This window comes from Phaethon aethereus, assembly GCF_964289735.1.
Source record: "Phaethon aethereus genome assembly, chromosome: 10".
NCBI classification, from domain to species: Eukaryota; Metazoa; Chordata; class Aves; order Phaethontiformes; family Phaethontidae; genus Phaethon; species Phaethon aethereus.
This window is the reverse complement of record NC_138586.1, coordinates 8,822,295-8,847,150: the sequence shown is the minus strand read 5'-3', so window position 1 is coordinate 8,847,150 and position 24,856 is coordinate 8,822,295. Positions and strand designations below refer to the sequence as shown.

At 38.7% G+C, this 24,856-nt stretch overlaps 2 protein-coding genes across 2 annotated transcripts in view; both read left to right on the top strand.

The window, feature by feature from the left end:
• The window catches only part of MTM1 (myotubularin 1), a gene marked incomplete at its 3' end in the record, with an annotated part of 42,367 nt that extends 39,552 nt beyond the window's left edge, over nucleotides 1-2,815 (top strand). Inside the window, exons 14-15 of the mRNA XM_082004120.1 lie at nucleotides 78-254; nucleotides 2,648-2,815. Coding sequence (XP_081860246.1) covers nucleotides 78-254; nucleotides 2,648-2,815 — 345 coding nt within the window. The remainder of the gene's footprint in view (nucleotides 1-77; nucleotides 255-2,647) is intronic.
• Nucleotides 2,816-16,306: 13,491 nt separating this feature from the next.
• The window catches only part of MTMR1 (myotubularin related protein 1), a gene marked incomplete at its 3' end in the record, with an annotated part of 29,641 nt that continues 21,091 nt past the window's right edge, over nucleotides 16,307-24,856 (top strand). The window contains exons 1-8 of the mRNA XM_082004313.1: nucleotides 16,307-16,520; nucleotides 17,423-17,517; nucleotides 17,732-17,839; nucleotides 18,246-18,347; nucleotides 19,028-19,111; nucleotides 20,812-20,961; nucleotides 21,676-21,864; nucleotides 22,350-22,535. Coding sequence (XP_081860439.1) covers nucleotides 16,424-16,520; nucleotides 17,423-17,517; nucleotides 17,732-17,839; nucleotides 18,246-18,347; nucleotides 19,028-19,111; nucleotides 20,812-20,961; nucleotides 21,676-21,864; nucleotides 22,350-22,535 — 1,011 coding nt within the window. The 5' untranslated portion in view covers nucleotides 16,307-16,423. The remainder of the gene's footprint in view (nucleotides 16,521-17,422; nucleotides 17,518-17,731; nucleotides 17,840-18,245; nucleotides 18,348-19,027; nucleotides 19,112-20,811; nucleotides 20,962-21,675; nucleotides 21,865-22,349; nucleotides 22,536-24,856) is intronic.

Below are 24,856 nucleotides of genomic sequence, written 5' to 3'. Positions count from 1 at the left end.
GATGTAACCATGGCTTCTGTGATGTATTTCCTGATTTTGGGCAAATATTTACTGTTCTTATTTCAATTTCATTTTAGAAAGTGACTGAGAAAACGTTATCGTTATGGTCATTGATAAACAGTGAAAAATCTAAATACACCAATCCTTTTTATACTAAAGAGCTAAATCGAGCGCTCTATCCAGTAGCCAGTATGCGTCATTTAGAGCTCTGGGTCAGTTACTACATCAGGTGGAACCCAAGAATTCGGCAACAAGTAAGTAAATTCTCTATAATGTACAAAATGCTTTTAAAAGTCAGAAATAGGATTTTGTTCCATAACTGACTTTTACAATAGTACCTGTAATCTGTTCAGGTCTTTAATGTTATATTTGTAAAGATGGATAAAAAAGGTGAAAATGATTATTCAGTTCCCTTTTTTCTTTTTACTCATCTCTTCTCAGAACACTGAGCTGATTTCACTGCTTAGTATCATGTCGTCCTCAAGCTCCTTCTAGTCCTTTTTCTTGGGGACAGGGCTGGGGGAGCGTTTTTTAAGGGCATTTGATACTGCTAAAGGGTTGAATGACAATGCTTAGAAATAGGGCTTACTGATCCCCGAAGAGTTAGGGCATTAGCATCACAAATATGCTTAGTTGCATTTGCTTAGTCTTTCTCCTTTTTCTGAGAGAGTGTATGCAGTCTTTTGCAAATTAAGATGACCTATGCAGTCCTTTCTCTTTCAAAACTACTATCTGTATTGATGGCTTATGGTAAGATTTTTTTTAAATGTAGCTTTGATGACCCAACATTGTTTACACTGTGTAACTGTTGGATGAAAGCTGTTATTGAAAATCATACAAGTGGATCAGATTAAAAGCCCAGAAAAGCTTTTATCAAATTACACCTATACAGTTCTGTGCTTTTAATGTTTACTATATGGTCACTCAATGTCTGTTACAATCTTGCTAGAAATCTTAGCAACGTGGCATGTAAAGGTAGTGTACAGAGACTTATTTGTCCTTCTCAACAAGCTGTGGAGTTTTGAGTGGGAGAAGATAGAGAAGCAATTTCTTTGGCAGAAGCAGTCTTCACAATCTTCACAATCCAGCCCCTGGAATGAATCGGGATTTTTCAAGCAATGCACTTCCCTTTCCACAGTTGATCTCCTGTATTATTTACAACACTTTAGAGGCTGCAAGAGTACCAGACAGTTTGCTATATTTTTCTTACAAGTATGTTGCCAGTTTTAATTTGAAGTTCTAGTTTTAAAGTTTTGTTGCTTGCTGTGAAAGATGAGGGCATTTTGCAAAAGGTGAGTCCAAATATTTATTTTGGAAAATGAAGGAATATAGGGCATGCAAATGAGCTGTAAGTCTACTTAAAAATGCGCTTTGCCATTATTCAGAGAAGGTTTTTGGCAGGAGTTTCTTATTAGAAATGCAAACCCATGTGATAATCTTCTATGCTGCTACTTCTGGTCCTTCACGTTCACCATTTTTATATACAAAATGCTACATTTATTTTTTTTTGTTGTGCACAAAATTTACGCTTCAACTTGACTTAAGCAACTGAATAGCGGACATGTCGCCTGAACCAGTTTTTTGATTACCTTTCTTAATGCCATTGCTTAGAAGCATGTTCCACATTAGACTTCACTCTAGTGAAGAGTGTGGTCTGTCACTAGCAACATCATTAACCCTACATCTCTAATCATCTTAGTAACTACATTCAGTCATTGATCCAACTTCTACAGTTGCCTAAACATTCATCATCATTGTGGTCATCTGGGGTGCATAGTGAGCAGTACATATAAGAGTGCTGGTTCAGCTGTTTGAACTGGTGAGGCATTTACATTTGCAGTAAACTGTACTGCTAATAGCTTTTAATTACAGGCAGTTAACTGTGAAACAGCAGAGACTTCTTGACAGGTATATACAGCTGAAGGTAACTTTAGGCTCTGTATCTGACATTTCTAACACCTCTTTTCGATTTTTTTTCATTACTCTATCTGAAAAAGGAAGCTAAGCTTAAAATGGGAACAGTTAAGATGCTCTTTCTGTGAGTAAATCTCTGGAAAGCTAGGGCAGTTGATTTTAAACACATTAAAGTTTACTTACAGAATTCACTAATAAAGTTTTACATTTATTTCACTTGTTTATTTACAAAATAGAAATTTGCAAATTTACTATTAAAAACTGAAGTAAATTTCATCAGTAAAGGAAGTTATTTAATCTGATCAGTGTAGCTAAAATAGTCCGTCTAGGTTAAACACTGTTTTTGGGGAAGGTGATGAGACACCTGACCTGCCGAATTGAAAACCTTTTAATAAGTCAAGAAGAGAAAAGCTTTGTACAAAGTATTCACACCTATCTTCCACACAGTATTAGATAATAAGAAAATAAAATCCATATGCTCTGGGAAGTGCTGGCTGATTTTTATTGCAGTAGGAAGAACTGTTTTGTGTAGAGATTTTCTTTGGATGAGAATAACTGGAAGGCGGAGGGCTCTTGCATTATAGAAGTAGTATTTCTGTTTAGCTACAACTTGTTACTTATGTTGGAAACTACAGATATTGAGTAATGCCAGGAAAGCACAAATACTACAGCAGCCTAACTGTGTAGAAGTAGTTGGACTGAAGTGATAAGACTAACATAGATCTCTTTCTAGCAGCCAAATCCAGTAGAGCAGCGTTACATGGAGCTCCTTGCGTTACGTGATGATTATATAAGGAGACTTGAAGAACTACAGATCACAAATAATTCTAAGATACCCAATTCATCAGCCTCATCAGCATCTCCCTCCCAAATGATGTCCCAAGTACAAACACATTTTTGAAGAAAATGTTGGCTTCATTCTATACTGTAATAGCAAGTGGTGCTTAACATAGATCTATAGCATAAAGAGGAATATTTGAATGCCTTAAATTAGACTGTCCTAACACAAATTATTTTAGACTGTCTCCATTTGAGGAGGACTTCAAAACAAACAAAACCAACTCTTCAATTATGTGCCTTTCAGAACCTGTGGACTGGGAACATTATTAATCAACTTCTAGTTATGGAGGGCCTTAAGAGTTGTTTTGGAAAGTCTGGTAAAATTGAAATTAAATTGATCTATTGTTTTCATAAGAATGCTTTAACTTATTACGTTGTAGGTCATGTTCTTGTAAGGAAATTTATGCTCAGTCTTACATGTCATGAATAAACACGTTAATGGCAATAGGAATATTCACATTGTGTAAAATTAGGTATGTGTGTATTCCTGTTAGGAATAAGTTTGTGGAGTTCATGAGATAAAAATAAATTCTGTTGTAAGATTTCAGAGAGAAAGAAGTGTTGACATTTTCTGGTTACCTAAGAATTCAAAATTTTCCTTTTTCAAAATAAACTAAAATGTGGAAGGGATTTAATTGATATGCTTCTAATTAAGAAATACAGGAGATATAAAAATAAAATAAAAATCTATTTTTTTAATTGTAAATTGATTTTTTTTTTTAAAACAAATGACAATTGTACTGGATTCTGAGAAGTCCTGTTTTGGCTAACTGTTCAGCACTAAGGTATATTACAAATTATCGCTGTTGACAATATTGATTCTTTGGGTTGATACAGAATAAAATGGTTCTAAAGAAGGTTCATATAATTAAAAACAGACCCACAGAGACATTGCTTAAATATCCAGCAATAGCCATAGTATTAAAGCTTGTGTTTGTCTTCTAAAAGTAAATGTGCCTGTTTAAAGGAGCTTTTATACCAAAGTAGGCAAATATTTTCAGTTATAAATACTGTTGAAAACTTGTACATTTATAGCTTACTGTTTAATTTAACTTCTGTTCAGTGAATTTATTCTTAAGTATTTAAGGGACTCCAATATACAAGATTTGCATATAGTATGTGCACTTATATTGAACCTTCCAGTGAATTCTAATTGCAAGCCTTTATTTCAGAGGCTTCTTGTAAACCTTTAACTTGTTCCTTTCAGGTATTTTTTTAAATAGTTGCAAGCACTTCTTATGACAGCACAACCTTGCTACTTGATATTTAATTAAAATTTTGCATATTCTCAGAATTTTAATGATATTCAGGCAATCCAGGAAATACTGCAATTCACAATCTGTAGAGGACTCTAATATTGTTATTTTAAAGGAGATATTTTGATGCTTGAGGCTTCTGTCATTGTAAATTATTGTACATGTGGTGAGTTTTGATCTGCAAGATATAATAGGATTATATATAAATTAAGTTTTGTGTAAGTATATATAATAGAGTTTATTAGAAATTCTGCAAGTTTATGAAGTGTAAATATTTTGCATATGAAAACTAAATTTAAAGCTATAGTTCCATAAAATGAGTCAAAGTTTAGAGGACATATGAATATTTTGGAACAGTATTTTTTCAAAGGAATAAAAGTATACCGCCTCTTGATTTAATTCAGTATATACATTGAATTGCACTATTTTTTTCAGGGAAGCTCAGAGCATACGGCATGTGTGTTCTAAATACATATGATTTATATGACTTATTTTTGTCCTCTAAATTTCATTCTTCCGTCAATGTTTTTCAGTATGTGTTTCCAAAATAACAATGTTGTCCCAAAATCTTGACTTGTTAAGGTAAATAAGATGCATTACATCAGAAAAATGAAGAAGGATACTCAGTCGTTCACGATATACTTTACATTTCGAAAGCTATGCATACTCTGGTCTATTTGCCTTCTACTTACTTGTGGTTTATAAAAAAAGCTATTTTTATTAGAATATTTAAAGATTCTGTATTTGAGTTGAACGTGTTGGTGACATCTCTGAGCAGTGTGGAGAGGTTCAGAAAATCTAATAGATTTTACTGTATAAACACTACATGATAACCTGTTGCGTTTGGGAAACTAATCTAATGGAAAGGATCTTTTTGCACTTACTTCATTACATATGTACCATTCTTCATATTACTGGTTCAGCTAAATTTCAGTCTCTGAAGCTCTCTAACATAGCTCTGTGTGGGCTTGGACTTTTTTTAAAGCCAACAGATAAGATACTTGTTTTAGTTCTATTTTTACATGGCCATATTAGGCAAATGTAGGGGTGTTTTTAGTCTGATACTTTCTGGAAAATACTACTTTAAAGTTGTGAATGTAGACATACAAACGGATCAACGTTAACGGGGAACTTGCTCTTTTCCACTTGTGTGTGTGATCTGGGCCTGCGCTGTGCTGCCCCCCCAGCCCCCCGCAGGGCCGCCCCCTCAGCTGCAGCCAGGTCCCTGTTGTAGCTGGGGCAGCTTTTGAGCTGGTGAATGAGAGAGGTCCAGGCGTCGAGTGCCTTTTCCAGGAGGGGTGAAAAAGCAGGGCTGGGATGTGAACACCAACAGCTATAAATGCCCAATACGAAATCTCCATCTGGGAATGCTATTTTGGTGTTTTCCTTTCTCTATTCTTACTTCCATGGACCCAAGAAGATAACCTAGTTTTTGTGCTGGGCTTCAGTTACTGAGCAAGTTTAGTTGTTGAATGCCGCTGTTGTTTGCTTATGCCTTATCCACCCCAGCATCACCCTTTTGGGTATACCCTAGGAACGATGTGTGTACTACCTCCTTTTGACATATGTTTAAACTCTGCCTTGAGTTCAGTGTTGTCTCACAGTGAGCAGTTTGTGTCATGCTTGTGAAAACAGGCTTTTATAACTGATCAGGAACCTCCTCATCTACTCCTTGCTGCTCCTTCGATAATGGCATCGGCCGCCCTCGCTGGATCCCACAGGACTGCTCTGGAGCTGGGTGTTATTTGTCAAGGGGCTGGGGCCCGGGGGGGGGGCGGGGAGAGCTTAACACCTGTCTGCCCTGTATGTGTGTGAAGGGGAAAAAAATAAAGCTGTCGGTTTTAAACCCTTTGCCTCTGACAGACGTTTTAATGGAACACTGAGAGCCTTCGCCATTCCCGTGGCTGCAGACGGCCGCCCATGCCTGCCAGCACCGAGGGGGCCGAGGCGCGTAGGGCGTGAGAGGGTACGCGCGGGCGCTGCGCTCCCCTCTGGCGCGGGGCCGCGGCAGCCAGGCCTTCCCCCGCCGCGCGGGGCCGCTGCCCGCCCTCGCGGCGGCGCGGAGGCCTGTGGGTAAGCCCCGCCGCCAGGTGACAGCTCTCGGCCGCCGCCGAGGCCCGAGCGGGCCGGGCTGAGGCGGCAGGGCCGGACAGCGCCGGGCGGGGGGGGCGCCACCCAGGGGGCGGGAGTCCGCCAACCCGGCGGCGCAGCGAGTCCTGCCGGCGGCCGGAAACATGGATCGGGCGGCGGCTGGGCCGGCGGTGGAGGGCGGCGGCGTGAGCCGGCGAGCCGTGCGGGCGGGGGGCGCGGCGGCGGGGGCAGGGTCCCGGCAGGCTAGCACGGAGACGCTGGACAGGTGAGTGGAGCCGGCGGCGGAGGGCGGGCTCCGAGCGGGGGGCGGCGGGAGAGGGGGCTCCGCTTCCCGCGCTCGGTGGGGGGACACCGCGGCCTGCCCTCCCCGCGGGTCCGGGCGGCGGGAGCCGGCGCGGGCAACCCTCAGCCCGCGCCTCCGCGGAGCGCGGCTGCCCGGCCTGGGGGCGGCCTCCCCGCCGCCGCCCCGCGCCCCGACACCGTCACAGGAGCTGAAGCGGTGCCGCGGCGCGGAGCCCGGGCAGCCCTCGTAACTTCAATCTGGGGGTTGGTTTGCCTGCAGCCGCGCAGGCTAACGGCAGAGCCCCGTCGGCGAGGGAGCTGGTTGTTGTCGAAGTTTCCTGCTTGCGGTTGTGTGTTTTTCGTCAGTAGCGTCATCGTTTCTGAGGCTGCCCGCAGGATTTTGGCCCAGACTTTTTTGGGGGGCAGTGCGTAGCTTCTCATCTTCGCGAGCTCAAGGGAGGCCGTTCTCAGATTTTAAGTCTTTTTTTTTTTTTTTTTTTTTCTGCCCCCCCCATGCAAGCGTGTATTTCCTCTGCAGAGGAGTAGCAGTCCCAGAGCGCTGCCGTGTGCCCCCGGGGTGTCAGTGTAGCTGCCGATGTGTGGGACGGCTTCGTGTCCCAGTGGCAGACGCTGGGCTGGCCGCAGGTCCGCGGCTTCCCGGGGGAGCCCGGCCTCAGGTGTTGCTGCAGCTACTTAAGCAGTCGCTGGCAGAGCGATTTCTTCCTTTAGAAGTTTCCAGCTGGAGGCAGACTTCACAGCTGGATTTAAAAATCCTTAAACAAGGAGGAGAAACTAATGGGAATTTCACCCAGATGAAAAATAAAGAAAAAAGAGTATATTTAAAAATCAGTGCCAGGTTCCAATCTCCATATTTTCTCTCTTTTCTGTTAGGATAAACCTGGAGTTTTGCATCGTTGTAGTGAAGGTGGAAATCAAATGTCTATCACCAAAACTTATGTCTTTGTATTCTGTATCAATACACTTTCTTATCTTAATTTTCATCTTTCTTTATTCTCCTAATCTTGTTCTACCCTGGAAAACTTATCATGTCCATTTGTCATATAATTTATTTATTTGCCAGTACGGTTGCACCAGGCTACGCTAATGTGTGTGACCTCAGATGAGACAGAATGAAAAGAGGTGTACTGGTATGTGTCCCACTTGACAGACAGTGATAAGTCACATCGGTATGGTCAGTGTCCTGTGGTACAGTGATGCATCCTGAGACACTGATCTTATGAGATGGACCTGCATTCACATTCATTTTCTTGCTGCTATTAACTTTGTTGATGTGGTGATTTCTGGTGAAGATAAGCCAGAGAAAAATAAATCCTTTTCTTAATTAACAAGTAAATGCTTATTTGGAAACAAACTTAGGCAAACCCTAAAGGGGCGTGCTAGAAATTGAGATGTGAGAGAAGGAGAAATCAATGAGGTTAGAAAAGGATTGCTGTAGGGTTTAGCTCTGTTTCTGCACTCTGTTACGAAACCTAAGGGAAAAGTTTCTCTAAGTGAATCTGGACTCGAGTTCAGCACTAACCTGGGAGTTATCTTCATTGTTCAAGCAGGAATATCACAGATGTGCTTTAGATGCAAAACAACATTTTGTGATCTAGTACCGTGTAGAATTTTGCAGGTGAGGAGAAAGCTACTAAAATTTATCAGAAAAGTTCTGAAAGAGCTTTCATGTCGGCTATGAAGTTGTTGCATGCATCTTCACCTTATATCTGCCTATCCTAGCAGAGTTAATGTAAGAAAAGACCTCTAGTTAAGTAGTGATTGGTGATCTTATGCCATTATCCCACCCTCTTAATGTCCAAGTTGGGGTGCACCTGTTACATGGTGGGTATGCATATGTAGTTATTAATTTCAATGCCACAGGATACTCACAGAATGCAGAGCTAGTTTATGAATGAATTCTAAAAATGAATTAAATTTTTCTTTCTGTATTTGGCTTCTGAATAAGCATTAAATCTGTAGAAGAGCCCAACTAAATTATTTGAAGAAGTGGCAGTTATCTGAGGCATCAGCTGAGGCTGCCGTGGCACTCAGGGAACAGTTCCCTCTAGCATTCACAGTTTTTCGTCAAATACTGGCAAGTTTTGAAGCAGACCTAGCGCGCTTCAAAGAGGCTGGCGACAAACTGTGTAATTGCTTCTCGCTCAATACTGCTTTATTTGTAAGCAGCACTAGTTCAGGTGACTCTTCTCAAAAAGCATCATTTGGGATTTAGTGCAGTTCTGCTGTTCGGATGCTTTGTCTGTAGGGTTTTTGTAAACACCCTATATTGCAGAATTCCTTGCTGTGACATGGGAAAGCCCATCCTGAAGATTATTCAGAGATTATTTTATGAATGGGAAAAAAGTATGGCTAACTAGAAGTTATCCTTTAGAAAACATATATTTTCTACATTTAATATTCACAGAATCACTAGGTTGGAAAGGACCTTCAAGATCATCAAGTCCAACCATTAATCCAGCGCCACCATGTCCCCTAAACCATGTCCTGAAGGGCCACATCCACATGTTTTTTGAACACTTCCAGAGATGGCGACTCCACCACCTCCCTGGGCAGCCTGTTCCAATGCCTGACCACTCTCTCAGTGAAGAAGTTTTTCCTAATATCCAATCTAAACCTCCTCTGGCGCAACTTGAGGCCATTTCCTCTTGTCCTATCACTAGTTACTTGGGAGAAGAGACCAACACCCTTGTCGCCACAACACCCTTTCAGGTAGTTGTAGAGAGCAGTAAGGTCTCCTCTCAGCCTCCTCTTCTCCAGACTAAACAACCCCGGTTCCCTCAGCCGCTCCTCATAAGACTTGTGCTCCAGACCCCTCACCATCTTCGTTGCCCTTCTCTGGACACGCTCCAGCACCTCAACATCCTTCTTGTAGCGAGGGGCCCAAAACTGAACACAGTATTCAAGGTGTGGCCTCACCAGTGCCGAGTACAGAGGCACAATCACTTCCCTACTCCTGCTGGCCACACTATTCCTGATACAGGCCAGGACGCTGTTGGCCTTCTTGGCCACCTGGGCACACTGCTGGCTCATGTTCAGCTGGCTGTCAACCAGCACCCCCAGGTCCCTTTCCGCCGGGCTGCTCTCCAGCCACTCCTCCCCAAGCCTGTAGCATTGCATGGGGTGGTTGTGGCCAAAGTGCAGGACCCAGCACTTGGCCTTATTAAACCTCATACAGTTGGCCTCTGCCCATCGATCCAGCCTGTCCAGATCCAATAATTAATACAGAATACAATGCTAGTGTAGTTTAAATTTTTAAATACTAGCAGAGAGTAATTTAATTTTGAGGATTTACTGAATAATCAGGAAATAATGATAAGGAAAGTGTGAGAAGTTTCCAGTTGCTTGACCAGACACATTCCATGGATAGCTTTAAGAAAGAAATGCGTGAATGATGAAAAAAATTACACTAGATAAGGAAACCAACATTTTTATAAGTTCTTAGGACCCTAACCTCACTTTTAACCTGCTGATAGCTTTACATCTCTGATAAGATCTAGTAAAATTCATTTCCCTAATTTGATTGGTGAAATAGTTGCATTCTGCTCACAAAGCAAGCTAATTTTTATGATGTTAGTGATCATTTATGGTCATCTTTTCTGGATGTGCTCAGTTGGTATGTAATTCTCAATATATGTTTTGAATTGCTGCTAAATAATTTGAAATATTCTGGTTTTGTAGCCCGACTGGATCCCATGTGGAATGGTGTAAACAGCTGATAGCTGCAACCATTTCTAGTCAGATTTCAGGGTCTGTCCCGTCAGAAGGTGTGTCCAGAGACTACAGGGTAAGTGGCTTGAGGAATGCATTGATTTGTTTAAGATAAAAGAGTGAATGATCAGGAAGGTCCTTGCTACCTTGATTATCAGGTGGTAAGTACTTAAGTGATTGCTGAACGTTTCAGAACTAAAAACATCTCTTTATGCGTAGGAGTCTTTTGAATCTGGTTTATGTTTTCCTCCATGTTTAGAATAGTGGCACTGAAGTCTACAGAATAAAAATTGAGAGGTGAAAGGAAAATTAAAAGTCAATGTTTTGAATAAAATGCCAAAAGTGAGCTGTCGTTTCTTTTTATTACTGTGTAAAAAAATGTTGATAAAGTAGATTAATAGTTACGGGTTGAAATTGTTTCTAGTGTGTGTCATTCAGAGTACAGAATTGAGCTCTCCAGATTTCACAAAAAATAAATGCATGTGTCTTTGCATGGTAACAAAGAACAGAAATGACTATCATTTTTCCTGGGGTTTCACCAGAGACAGAGAATTTAACATCAAACAACAAAAAAAATCACCTTTTTCATTCAGTCTCAGCAACATTTTTGTCACTAAGGTAACAATTGCACAGTATAGTTTACCTGGTAGGTACTATTCTTTCACGCTCAATTGCTGTTTCCTATGTGCAGCCAGCCAACTGAACTATCAAGAGTGGAGCATATGCAGTTTTCTTTCTCTGACAAAAGCCACCTGTGTTTCAAGTCCCTTTAACAAACCCAGGCTGCTGCTATCTAGAGCCTTTTTTCTTCCTAGATTTGAAACAGTTTCATGGTCTTCATGCAAAATGTCCAAATGGAGATTTTATCTTTTTTTTGTTTTTAACTAGATTTTAAATTATTTTCTAATATGCTCCAGGATTAAAAAGTTTGTTGTCCAGAAACAGCATATTTTGGATTCTGTGACAGCAGGTCCGGTTCAGCCCAAGCCTGAAGATGAATCCACAAAATCTTTTTGACTGTAGTCCACTTACAAATTCACCTCACAGAGTTCCATGCTATTGGCACAGTCAGCAGCTTATATTCATAAAGAAGCGTAGCTCTTCCATACTATGGCAGCTGAATTGCAAATGCTTACTTCAGGTCAAGGCTAACATCTTTGATAGGGAAACCTTGCCTTACAGCTGTCGATGTTGTACCTGCCCTGTAGATCAAGGACTTCATTTTAGTAAAATCCAGCTGTGTAGGCATGGTGTTCAGTTTATCTCTGAGTTAGAATGCATTCCTCTGGAATAAAGAGCACTTTTTAATTCTAAATAACCTCCTTCTCTATACCAAACTCATCTCATGGATATTATTTAACAGGAGTAAGTCTTTTAAGGCCTAATTAAATTTTACTTCTTTCTCCGTTTCATAGAAATTAAAGAAAAAAATTTAAGCCCGGTGGTATTCAGAATTTTTGTGTGTAAACTGTATTTGGCATCATTGAGTTGCTGTGACTTGAAATCCCATATTTGTTTATAGCATCATGGAATTTTTTATACTCAAATATCTTTAGTTACATTCAGGACCAGCATCTTGTGAAGTGGTGTCTATGCTTTAGGAGGGGGTTTCCTTTGCGCTTAGCTTCTGCAGAAGTTCAGCAGTATGATTAGTTGCTTAGTCAGTACTGCTAACGGGCTGGGTTTATTTATTATTACTGTGGAATTCACATGTAAAAAGATAATGCCCATTTATAACTCAGTTTTCCTTTGAGACATCTTTCACTTTTGATGCACGCTGATCAATTTTCTGAGTCTTCGTTACTGTTGGTTACCTTGAATTGCTGCATTTAGATCTTACAACTCCGAAACTTCAGGTAGGGCCAGATGTGTGTGTTTGCTTCTGGAACTGGTCAGGCAGTTCTGTTGCTTTCTGCTGGATTTACCAAAAACTCACTGCTTTATTCTTTCTTTCATCCTTTTTTCTAATGTTTCGATCAATATGTTTGCAAAAACAGGTAAATAGATCGATTCTTGTATCTGATGATGTTACTTATGTTACTCTGTGTAACTTGCCAGAATCTCATTAGGGAAGGGGAGAATCAAATGGAAGCAAAGGGGCTGCAACTGGAGAGCACTGAGTGAGCTCTTGCTTGCTAAACCCTACAGCGACGTGATCTCACTCTGAGTTTGAACTCTGCTGTGTATGTCTTCTCTGACATACTCTCTACCTGGAGAGTATTCTTGAATGAAGGGTTCATATAAAAGAAAATTGCTTAAATTATAGTAGCTGAATATACACTCCTTCAGAAGCTGAGACGAGTTGTTGCTATCCTTGTTTTGCCATTTGAATTTAGAAGATATGGTGGGTATACTTCATGGCTGTTATTGCATGGCTGTTATTGTCTTCCACCTAGAAGGATTACCAGGCTCTTTCTTCTCTTTTCACAATAGCACATTGTAACTGGATAAAAGGATGATTAGGAATGTGTTTCAAAAGAGCTTGGAATTTGTTACATCACTAAAATGAAGTGTCTAGATTTTTTTTAGACCAAAACAATTCTGCAAATGAGAGCTACTAGATCTGCGTAGTTTTGTTTGGTTCTTTCAAAATCTGTCTGTAATTAAAATGTTTGGAAGTAGACTTCTTCTGAAAATGTGTTGAAGTAAGATGTAATATCTTTAACAAATCAAATCTGTGTGTTTTGTTGGATAACATTTTATATTTTAACTAACAGGTGTACAGGAGGCCTGTTATACGGGTAAGATTACCTTTGGCTAGCAGTAAAACAGCCTCCTACCTGTTTGTCTTTTGTGCTGTGTGAGATCTTGGTGTGTCAAGCATTCTTCTTTACTTCATTAATGGTTTTTATGAACCAGTCAGACCATTTTGCTATGCAGTGTAACAGCTTCTTTGCCATAGAAATGCTTTATATACATTACAATGTTTTTGTGAGCAATAAAAGTCAATGTGTAAGAGAGCAGTATTTTTAAATTATGTTATGAATGTGCAATACTAACTTCAGTTTTATTACATTAATTTTGACAAAATGGATGCTTGCAACTGAGGCTTACATGCTTCGGACTACAGAATACTGTATTAGCAGCTCTAACGTGTTATCTATGCTAAAGAATATTAGTGGTAAAAGTGTTACATCTATGTCTATCCTATTTAAATAAGATACCAAATCATACGTGCCTTTGTACAAGGTTTACCTTAATTGTTACCACCCGGTAGTAGGATTGAAAATTAGGTTTGAAGTTAGACACTAGTGCAATGACCTGCATCTTTTTAATGATAATTTTGAGACTAGGTCTTGCCCATTGTTTATTGGAGGTACAAAAAGGACATGCCTTGTTTTCTTGTTCGTCTCTCTTACTAACATTTATGGAGTGAGAAATTATCTGGATAGTGTTCTGACATTGTTCATGAAACGTGTCCAACACTTTTATTCAAACAAAGACCTTTTGTTCACTCTCAAACCAAGAGATGAAGTCTGAATGATTTCTTTTTCTCATCAGTTGTTTACATATTTGAAAATGATGTGTTTAGTCCAATCATACAAATCCACAAGTTGATAATTTTTTTCTTCTAAATAGATAGCTCTTGAAATAATTGGTCTGGGTTGAGTAACAAAAATTGATTGTTTTCATTCAGTTTTTCATAGTTCTTTGTAAAGGCTTTGATCTTCGAATGATCTGCTGTGCTTCTCTCTCTTTCATTTGTTTAAAATCTCTCGGTGTATTTGCTGGTTGTCCTTCTGGTTTTCTTCCAGAGCTGACAATATCTACTTTGCATTAATTTCAGAAGTAACATTTTTATGGTCTGAAATTTAAGTAATTTCTATGTTAGGAGTCCTTTATAATTTGAAAGGGTTTTTTAATTAATTATAACTTCTTAAACTCTTGTAGCGTTCAAATTATCTGCTAGATATCTGAAGTCCTTCTAAGTTTTTCTTTTTGGAGGGTTCTGTAGACATACTGTAAAAAGAAAAATTGACTTTAGGAAATATTTGTAAATTTAGACTGAGGCTGGTTTTACAGTCTATCAAGTGAGAAGTTCTTTGCATGTGAACTGGGAATAACAGACTGTCATGAACACAACTTCTCTCCAGTTAATAAAGAAAGAAGATGGAAGAACAATTTTGGCTGAACATATTAAAACAATTACTTCAGATGACCCAATGACATTTGTGCTTCTCTCTGTAGTGCATGGGGACCTTATGTTTTTTAAAGAGATTTAATTAATATTCAGGACTCCTGCCAATATGATGCAAAAAAAAATTAACTTAAAAATGTGAATTGCTTACATATATTGCTATGAGGAGTAATTTTATGTTCTGTAAAGTTACTGACCTGGTTTCCGGCAACACAGAAATTGAAGGAAAAATATATGAAACCATAAAGCTGAAGGTTCAAACACAGTAAAGCATTTTTTAAAATTGTCTCGATACTTCTATTTGATGTCGACCTGTTTTTTTCCTTGAAAGATTGCATGAATTTTCCCCTAATGCTACCATTGCAAGCTGTACTCAGTTTCTTCTATTGATAAGCATGTGGCATACTTTGAATTAATTTTCTTCACTGTAAGGTTGTTTGTGGTAAAAAGACAGTACATACTTTTATGTTCTTATCTGCCAGCACTCACTCTTTTGTGAAAAGGGAGTAAATTTTTCATTTTGTGTTGTGCCAAATAACATTAAAAGGATAGTGCTAATAGCTTGGATTCCTTTCTGTGGAAAGTAGTTTGTGCCAGGAGTGGAAGATTTTGAATAGTTAAACTGGAGTTAAAGTATATGCTGTCTTTTTAACGAAAGAAAAAAAAAAGGAAACAAAAAAGAAAAGATTCTGTCCTTTCACCTGTTGTCTGCATGTTTTTTCCCGTTACTTCTCTCTTGCCCTACTGCTGCCTCATGCAATGCAGGAGATTCAGGATGGACACAATGGCTATCATTCTGAAGCAGAACCTGATCAGGTGGCAAGTTTTACTCATCTTTCATTCATTAACTGTGTAGCAAGGTACTATATATTAGTACTTGTACAGTACATACATACCTTATATTTCTCATGCAAGAGAATCCAGAGAAAGCATTTAGTGTGTTAACTCCTTATGTGCTAGGTAGGGTTTTTGTGTAACGTCATATAGTCTAAAATGTAATACTGCACATAAGCCCCTATCTGACAGAGCACATCTGTCCTTCTACGTTCTTAAGTATTGCCTAATTCTCTACATATTGACTGTTGTGATTGGGTGCTGAATAGAAAATTCTGTTAGTTTCCAAGAAAATCTAAAGCCAGAGATCAATTTAAGTATCTTTAGAAATTATTTCTTAATGAGGGCTTGGTGTAGTTTGTTTGGAGGCAGACAGATCCTACCAATTATTTGTATGGGGATCAGAGCTGTAATACAAAGGAAGAGTTAGTTATTTACTGTAACGTGGCCCGTTATACCTATTCTCGCTTCAGGATTTAAAAAATTTAAACCTTAATATCTCATTGTGTTGACCTGAGAGAAATCACTTTCTCACGTGATCCTTAAAAGTCCCACAAACTCTTTTATTCTTACTTAAAATCTGTAGTATGTTATAAATCTTAGCCGCCAACAAAGGACCCAGAGGATCAATCCTGTATCATTCAGGAATGAAGCCATTTACCTAAATGAAAATGTATGGAACTAGCCCTTATTTTAAAATTGCTAATTGTTCTTCTGTATTTCATTATTACTTCTTTCTTAATCTGACCTTCTGGATCCAAAATTCCTATAATGGACCTCTTCCATAACTTGTGGCACTCTCAGTAGGGTATTGATTGAAATAGAGCATTGTGGGGTGCTTCTGACTTCTTGTTATCAAAAATACAAAGTTAAAATTTAAACTAAATAACGCTTCTGCCATGTAATTATCTCTGACGAAAATGCTCAAATATTAAATAAAAAACATTAAGAATAGAAAAACATTTAATATGAGCTTCAAATGTTCTCAAGTAGATAAAATACTCAAAAAAATACTTGCATTTGGCAAAGACTAACAAATTATTAATTACAAATTTGGGCTGATCATATTGTTAATATTTTTGTATGCTATATGTAGCTAGCATGTGAAAATACTTGTTGCATCAATGCTTTATTACTAATATGCTACTAACAGGTACGTCTGTGTAATATTTTTAACACTGAGTTTTGTGTTTGGTTTTGTTTTTTTAACTATGGTACTGTTTAATGCAGTTGTGCCTTGTAAAAATAGATACACTTCTTGTGTTCCAGTAATCCGGTAGTGAAAGCACTTTGCATCAAAATGTATCGATGTAGTACAGATGGAAAGTGAGATTTACTCATGGTTTTGGATTTCTGCCAGGCACTGCGGGATGGAAACAAACTAGCACAGATGGAAGAGGCTCCACTTTTTCCGGGAGAATCAATCAAAGTTATTGGTAAGCATACTATTGAGTACTACACCGAATACTATTAAATCACTAGTTTATGTATTTAAAAACAGAATATTATTTCCTTTTGACTTGTGTTATTTTCATTTAATGTCACTTCAGATTAGCTGATTTGATATGGTTTTCTTTTCTTTGTCTTTTAAATCCAAATGTAGGCAGGAGAAATCAGTTCCAGAGGATGACTTGCTCCATATAGATAATTTTTTTTTTTCAAGGGTTAGTTTTTTTCATATAGGTGTATGGGTTGTACTTCTACTTGTGGGTGCCAAACATACTTCATAGGTTCAAAAGCTTCAAAATGGTGATAGCAAAGAAGGTGAAGTTATGGAAAACTTAGTTTCCAGTTCTTAATGAGATTTATTTCAATTTGGCCTGTGACAACGAGCTCTGCGTTAGCAGTACAGTACTTGACCAGGAAAGAATAGTAGCTCTTTCAAAGATAAGTGAAAATGAAGATATGGGCATATAACTGAATTCATTGGAGGACAGTTGCATAGACATCAGCAATTGCCTGTTTGGATGCTCTCTTTCTGGGGTGAGTGTGGGTGTTTTACACCTCAGGGCAAGGACCAGAGCTGCCTGCAGCTAAGAGTACCAGCAGGATGCTTTGTACCTGCCAGCCCTTACTGCAGCCCATGCTAGCTGAGCCCAGCCCAGTCACTCAGTAGTTGCTGGGCAGCAGTGGGATGGAGGAATTTGATTGTTTTCATTGTTGAAGTAAAGACAGCTTTTTCAGTCATGACAACATCTGAAGAGTAGGCTTTCCTATAGAGGTCGAGCATCAAAATCTTATGGAACTGCAAAAATCCTGCTATTTTTAAATGGAAATAGATTTTTACGTACAAATTTCTATAATAGTTAAACAAAGCTTTAATTCGTCTGTTTTCCAGCTAAAGATGTTATGTATATCTGTCCATTTATGGGAGCAGTCAGTGGTACACTAACAGTGACGGACTTCAGAATGTATATCAAAAGTGTTGAAAGGGTAAGACTTCACTATCTATCTGGATATTGTTTCAGGTAGGAACGTTGCCGAAGTAGATTTCAGAAAGTGACAAATTTGGTGTAAGTGAAGTATGATGTTCTGCAGCAGTCTATTAAATAGGAATTATAGTTGACTGTTGAAACATACGCTAATTATATTTTTTTGTGTTCCTCCTCATGTAACAAAATTCATTTGTTTTATATACAAATTTCAGGATCCACCTTTTGTTGTTGATGTTCCCCTTGGAGTCATAAGTAGAGTTGAAAAAATTGGAGTACAGAGCCATGGAGACAACTCGTGTGGTATAGAAATAGTTTCCAAGGTACGGCATAGCAGAGATTCATTCATATTAAAGTATTTTTATTTCATTTTTCTCTAAGAGGAATCTCCATGCACATGTGCTGGTTTTCTGTCTGATCAGTTCCCTGTATTTGAACGCTGCTTCATTTAGGTAATATATTTCAATTCCTCGTATGACACTTGCAGTCTTAAGCACTTCTGCCTTTTGTCTCAAGAGCGAATTCAAAGGAAAAATGGCTATTTTTATGATATGTAATGTCTATCCTAGCCATCTGATATGAACATTTACAGAATGTTGTTCTAATGTGGGTTAGATGATGTCAGTGACTTAGTGCTACATACATACCTTCCTTCAATCAAATTTCTTATAACTGCTTTTTTTTTTTTAATTTATCATTGAATAAAATAGCGTAACTTATTTTTGACAGGATATGAGAAATTTGCGGCTGGCCTATAAACAGGAAGAGCAGAACAGATTGGAGATTTTTGAAAACCTTGTAACACGCGCATTTCCTGTTTCTAATGGGCTGGTAAGTCTTAAGATGTAGAGAAGGCTGTCACTGGTTCTCCTCTTTTTGGAAAGTGTAGGTGGGGAAATACAAGGGCTGTATAACAAACATTGAAATGTTGATTCATAAAATCTGTTACAGAGCAGGCAAGGTACTCTGACCCTGTTTCCTTTTTGTATTAATTTGTAAAACATTATGCGATGTCCTACTGTCGGTGAAGTTAGTTAAGTTGTACATAACCCTTGAGATCTAGATTTGCCTAATGTTGCTGATTAAAAATACATATGTATTGACTCTTATTTTCTGCAGTAAATAATTCAGTCTAGAAGTTCTGTCTAAAACAAATAGGTACAATTAGTCTTACTACTAGTTACTGAGGAACTGGTTGGGACGTAGGAAAGAATTTCCTCATCCTGGCTTTGCCATTGATGTGATGTGATCACAGGCAAGTAATTTCAACTCTCTCTGACTCTTTCCTATCTTTATTTTGTTAATTACATAGCATGTACTTGAAGGAGGAAACTGTCTTTTGTTTTCTTTCTAGCACAGTGTTCTCCAGTCTTGACTGAAGGTTTTAAGTCTGCTGTTAAAGAGTTGTAGAAGTGTTAAGTTGGAAATATTAGAAGGCTCACTGTTTTGGAGCTTATTGTGCATACAGCCCATTAGACAGTAATTTGTGCCTTTGCTTTTTTTGTCTTTAGCCTCTTTTTGCATTCAGCTATAAAGAAAAGTTTGCTATTAATGGCTGGAAAGTGTATGATCCAATGGCAGAATATAAGAGGCAGGTAAGATATATAGGTACTTGGTGTATTATTTTATTCTCCATCTCCCCCAGAGCCATTTAAATAACAAAAAAATATTAAAGAAAACTCAAAATTTTCAGCTCTAGCTACATACAGAGGCTGTCTAGATCTCATTTTTAGATAATAAAATGCAAGTGGCCTGACTTTGAGAGTGTTGAGCACCTGCTAAAGTTGATGGAGATAACACGTGCCAAGTACTTGAGCAAATTGGTCTATCTTAACATGCATTCTTAAATCCACATTTACCAAGTGCTGTTTCTGGAAAATATGGGCTTTATAAAAATTTGTTTGTATTTGTTTTTAATGCTGTTTGAATAGCAGCATTAAACAGAAGAGTAACTGCAGTTTGTTGTTGTAAATCTACAATTTCCTAGTTGCAAAAGTATTTTTATTTCACTATATGATCGCTTTTTACCCAAGTGTGCACCCTTTTCAAATGGTTATTTAAAAAAGCACAAGGCATATAAACATAGCACGTAACCACAGCCACAGACACTTCAGGACATCCTGCTCCCACATGGGCTCATCCACAGGTCACAGTCCCTTCGGCTCGAGTTCACACCTGAGTTCCAGCCTGTCCAGTACAGCAGCACAGACACAGCAGTGATGTCCGGGCCACCTGCCAGCCCAGGCACAGCGCCGTTGCTGTTATCAGAGTGTTGGCAGGCACGGCGCAGTAAGATGATCAGCAGTACAGCACGACGGCACGCAGCGAAAGCAAAAGGCAGCCGCTAACGAGCACCAGAGTCTAATATACAGTAAGGCAAGCAAGTCCCATGGCAAGAACAGGAGCCTGCCCTTTAATAGCTAAACAGCAATAACAGCTATAAATTCGATCCAGCACACTCCAGTCAAACCTGTCATTATCTTGAACCCTTTGAGCTCCACGTTGGGCACCAAAAAGGACTGATGGGGTTTAACCCCAGCCGGCAACTAAGCTCTACACAGCCACTCACTCACTTCCCCGCAGTGGGATAGGGGAGGGAATTGGAAGAGTCAAAGTGAGAAAACTCATGGGCTGAGGAAAAGGCAGTTCAATAGGTAAAGCCAAAGCTGTGCAAAGCAAAACAAGGAATTCATTCACTACTCCTCATGGGCAGGCAGATGTTCAGCCATCTGCAGGAAAGCAGGGCTCCATCACACCTAACGGTTACTTGGGAAGACAAATGGCATCACTCCGAACGTCTCCCCTTCTTCTTCCCCCAGTTTTATATGCTGAGCATATAAATATCCCTTTGGTCAGTCGGGGTCAGCTGTCCTGGCTGTGTCCCCTCCCAACATCTTGTGCACCCCCAGCCTCCTCACTGGTGGGGTGAGGAGCAGAAAAGGCCTTCACTCTGTGTAAGCACTGCTCAGCAGTAATGAAAACATCCCTGAATTATCACGACTGTTTTCAGCACAAATCCAAAACATTGCCCCATACTAGCTACTGTGAAGAAAATCAACTTCATCTCAGCCAAACACAGCACACACATCAGTTTTAAAGATAACAAATAGGAAAGACTTTCAGTGTTTTGGTTTTTGGTTCAATATGAAGACCTAAAGTTTATACCTTATTTAGAAGAAAAATGTGGGCATGCTTTTTTAAAAAAGTATGTAGCATATAAAAATTTTCATCACCCCAAACTCAGGTATGTAAAGGTCTAACCTGAAAAATACAAAAATGTTTTGCTTTCATACAGGGCTTGCCCAATGAGAGTTGGAAAATATCAAAAATCAACAGCACCTATGAGCTTTGTGATACATATCCAGCTATTCTTGTTGTGCCAACCAGTGTAAAGGATGATGACCTCTCAAAAGTGGCAGCATTTAGAGCAAAAGGCAGAGTTCCAGTAAGTGAAAATTTTACGAGGAGATATAAGTGCTCTACATATTTGTAGCTTTCTTTTAGGCTTTTTTTAAATAACAGCGGGCCAGCTTCCCTTCTGAAAGCAGGGGACAAAAAGAGAAGAATTAGGCTTTGATGGGTTTAGAACTGAAGAGAGCAACACAAATGTGAGTCTAATTGTTTGATTATTGTGCCATGTAATACATTTTTGTTTGGAGTTAACACTTCTAAGCCACAGTGCTATCTGATGCTAATTCACATATTAGCTTGTGTTCTGATTTGGTGTGGAATGTGTTACAGCCATAGTGATTTTTCTGAGAATAGACAAGTTTTGCAGGTAGCATAAGAACGTCTTTAAATACGTTAGATGGTGACCGTTTTCATGCTGTATATCTGCTTAGCAACGTAGTGTACAGGTCCATAGACTTCCACATGGAAGTTGTTCTTTTTTTCTAATTAGTAAGATCCAGTAGCAGGCTTAGTTTCTATTAGAAATAAAAGCTAAGATGTTTAGAATAACTTTGTATTTCAAGCTCAGATTTGCTATGAGCAGTGCTAGGGTGCTGTCAGTATAGTTTTGCATCAGGTTGTCCTTAAATTTGCATTTGTTGATTTGCCAGGAAATAATGCCATGTAGGCAGTGTGGTTGTCTAACTGCACTTTGGCCTGCTGCTTTTATAGTAGTTTAGTAAACTAAAATAATTTTCTTTTATTCTAGGTGTTATCCTGGATTCATCCTGAGAGCCAAGCAACAATAACACGATGCAGTCAACCATCGGTAGGCCCAAATGATAAGCGTTGCAAAGAAGATGAAAAATATTTGCAGACAATAATGGATGCCAATGCTCAGTCACATAAACTTATCATCTTTGATGCCAGACAGAATAGTGTTGCAGATACAAACAAGGTAGGCTGGTATTGTAACTAGCATTGGTAGCTCTATCTTTATTATAAGGCTGAAGATTGAGTAAGAGATGAGGATGAGCAGAACTTGATAAGGGATATAAAAGGGTCTCTAAAGAGGGCATGGGAAGGAAGGTAAGTTGCTTGTAGCGTTTTGGAAAGGTAGGCAGGAATTGAAGGCAGCATGAAGACATAGCTGAGAAATGCTGCAGTAAAGCCCACAGAAGACCAAAGGTTTCAGTAGTAAAAAGAGGATGGTATATGAATGTATTATCAAATGTAAGCTATTACAATTAGAATTTCTTTCACCTAAAAAAGCTACCTTAGTGCTTCTTAGGAAAACAAAAGCCAAAAAAATGTTTTTATTAGTGATAAAATAATCCTTTCTCTCAGAAAATTCTGAAACCTGACCAAAATAACTCGCTCAGCCTTGTACTGAAGTCCTGTACATGTTCTTTTCTTTGTCTGTTTTTTCTTTTTGAATGACAGGCAAAAGGTGGAGGATATGAAAGTGAAAGTGCCTACCCAAATGCAGAGCTGGTCTTTCTGGAAATTCATAATATACATGTAATGAGAGAATCCCTGCGTAAACTTAAAGAAATAGTTTATCCTACTATTGATGAGACTCGGTGGTTATCAAATGTGGACTCCACACATTGGCTGGAATATATAAGGGTAAAATATTTTTGATGTGAAAAATCAACTGTTTTTTTAAACCATGTTTTTAACTTGCGTTTCTAAAAATATTACTAAAATAATGTCTAGATTTAAGCACGTTGCTATGATCAGGATAATCTTGTTTAAAAGCTTAATATTTAAATGGTCACTTAGAACATAGCATTTTAAGCATTCCATAATAACTGTGTATTTCCAGTTTTATTTATTGGTAGGTAATGAGTTAATTCCTGATAGCACATTAATGTATTTAGTGTTGGACAATGTTTTATTTTCTTGAGAGGGAATGTTTGTGAGCAGTCCAGGGTTATCCCTGCTTTTTGGAAGAATGCCCTGGGAACTTCAGATTATATTTGAACAACTGCCAAAAGGACTTGACTGCAAATTCTGCAGTCTTTCTCATCCTTCCCTCCCTCAATGCAGTGTTAGTGTTCATGTGTTGGGCACCTACATTTTCATGGGCTGTTTATAGGCAGTGCTCTACTGTGTTATAATGTGCTCTATTATTAAACATAGTATTAAAATAAATCACTACCATACTCAGTTTTACAGTCTGTTTCACTAACCTCTGAAATGCTTTTAGAATAGATTATTTCATTACCACATTCACTTCCCTGTTTATGATGAATATGGATGGAATGTAATTTGTTTTATTAGCAACTGGTTCAAATGTCAGTCATGCAAAACGTGTTTGGGATTGTTCATTAGTTTTACTCTTCTATTAGCTAGTGCTTGCTAACTGCTGGATGATAGCCAGCAGAGGGAGCAAACACTTAAATTAAGACTTAAATTTAATAATGTTTTGCGAACAATTTAATTTTCTTGTTCTCTTGAAGTTGGACTATTTCACACAGCTTTGGGAATCTGAGTATCTGGAAACCTTTTCTTATCAGCCTGGCCTTAAATACAATAGTCTAGTTTTAAAAGTGGAGTTACTTGGGCCAGTGGTCACCTTTCATTGACATTGACTTCAGTGGAATTCCTGGGCTTAGATGGTGTCAGAAGTGGACCTTGATTCCACTGTTGCACAGATGACAATAGCACAGCAATTTGAAATTTCATTTAAATTATTTTAAAAGTTGACACACATGTAACATTCTTCATGTACCTGACCCTTACATGATACTTCATGTTATGGTATTGACAGCACAAACTGCAGCCTGATTTCTTAAAAGCTGCCTTTACTGTGTTCACAGTGTTGATAGTATCTCCCTGTGCTTTTATCCAAGAATTGCTTGCCTTCCTTGCCTGTTTGATTTGGCTTGTAATAGCAATTAACAAATCCACAGCTTTACTCCAACGCATCTTCTGTTTTCCGGGCTCAGACCAGTGTGATTGTGTCCCAGTTTAATGTGATGCATTATTGGAAATTCACCTTCCTAGCACTGGGCACCCACAGCACTTTGAAGACGGTCCAGGAGTGTCTGGGGAGGCACCAGTAATGTTCTGTGTGTGAAGACAGTAGTAACAACAGGAGTAGAGTCACTTGGTGCTTTTTGCACACCCAGAATGTTTCCTCATGACCTCCAGGGTATTTTCTGTCTTTCAGGGTAGAACTTGTGCTTTTAATTATTTTTAAACCAATTCTTATTTTCTAAACCAGTCCAAAGCCAGTTATTCATTAGGAGCCCTAACTGAAATACTGTAATGGTTGCTAAGTTTTGAAACATCTATAAAGAATAATAATAGTTTGTGGTGGAAGCGGTTTTCTAAAGGCTTTTGTCCAAAGTAGAATAAAATGCTTCACCTACTCCACAGATATTTACTGAATTAACAGTAACTCTGTTTTCTGTCTCCTATTCTCTGCTTATTGCCTCTATGTGTTCTATTCTTTTATTTTCAGCTGTACTCCTTCAGAGGCATCTGTGTTCTCTTCAGCACAATTTAGAGCAAGCTATTACATACCTATATGTTAGATATATTAGTTTTCTGCCTTTATTGAAGACTAAACTGTTTTAATATTTGCACTTTTTTAGTGCAGTAGAGCTTTGTAAGGAAATAATTGGCAATTAACTAGTTCAGACCACAAACTCTATTCACCCATAGAAGCTTTTGTATAGTTTCCTGATATTTCTATCCTGGCATCCTTCAGTTTTATGATAAGAGATACGATCAATGAAAGATATAATCAATTAAAATTGTCTCTGAAGCGTGGTTCTTGAAATTGCTTTGAAGACTAGTCTTGTGCACAGCGTCTCCAGTGGATGCTGGCTTTACTATTTACCAGAAGATATTTTTACATGCCTGGGAAGGGAAAAATGCAAGTATTTTGCAAGATTCCATTTTGTGATGTTGGAATGCGGAACAGGGATGTCTTCTGT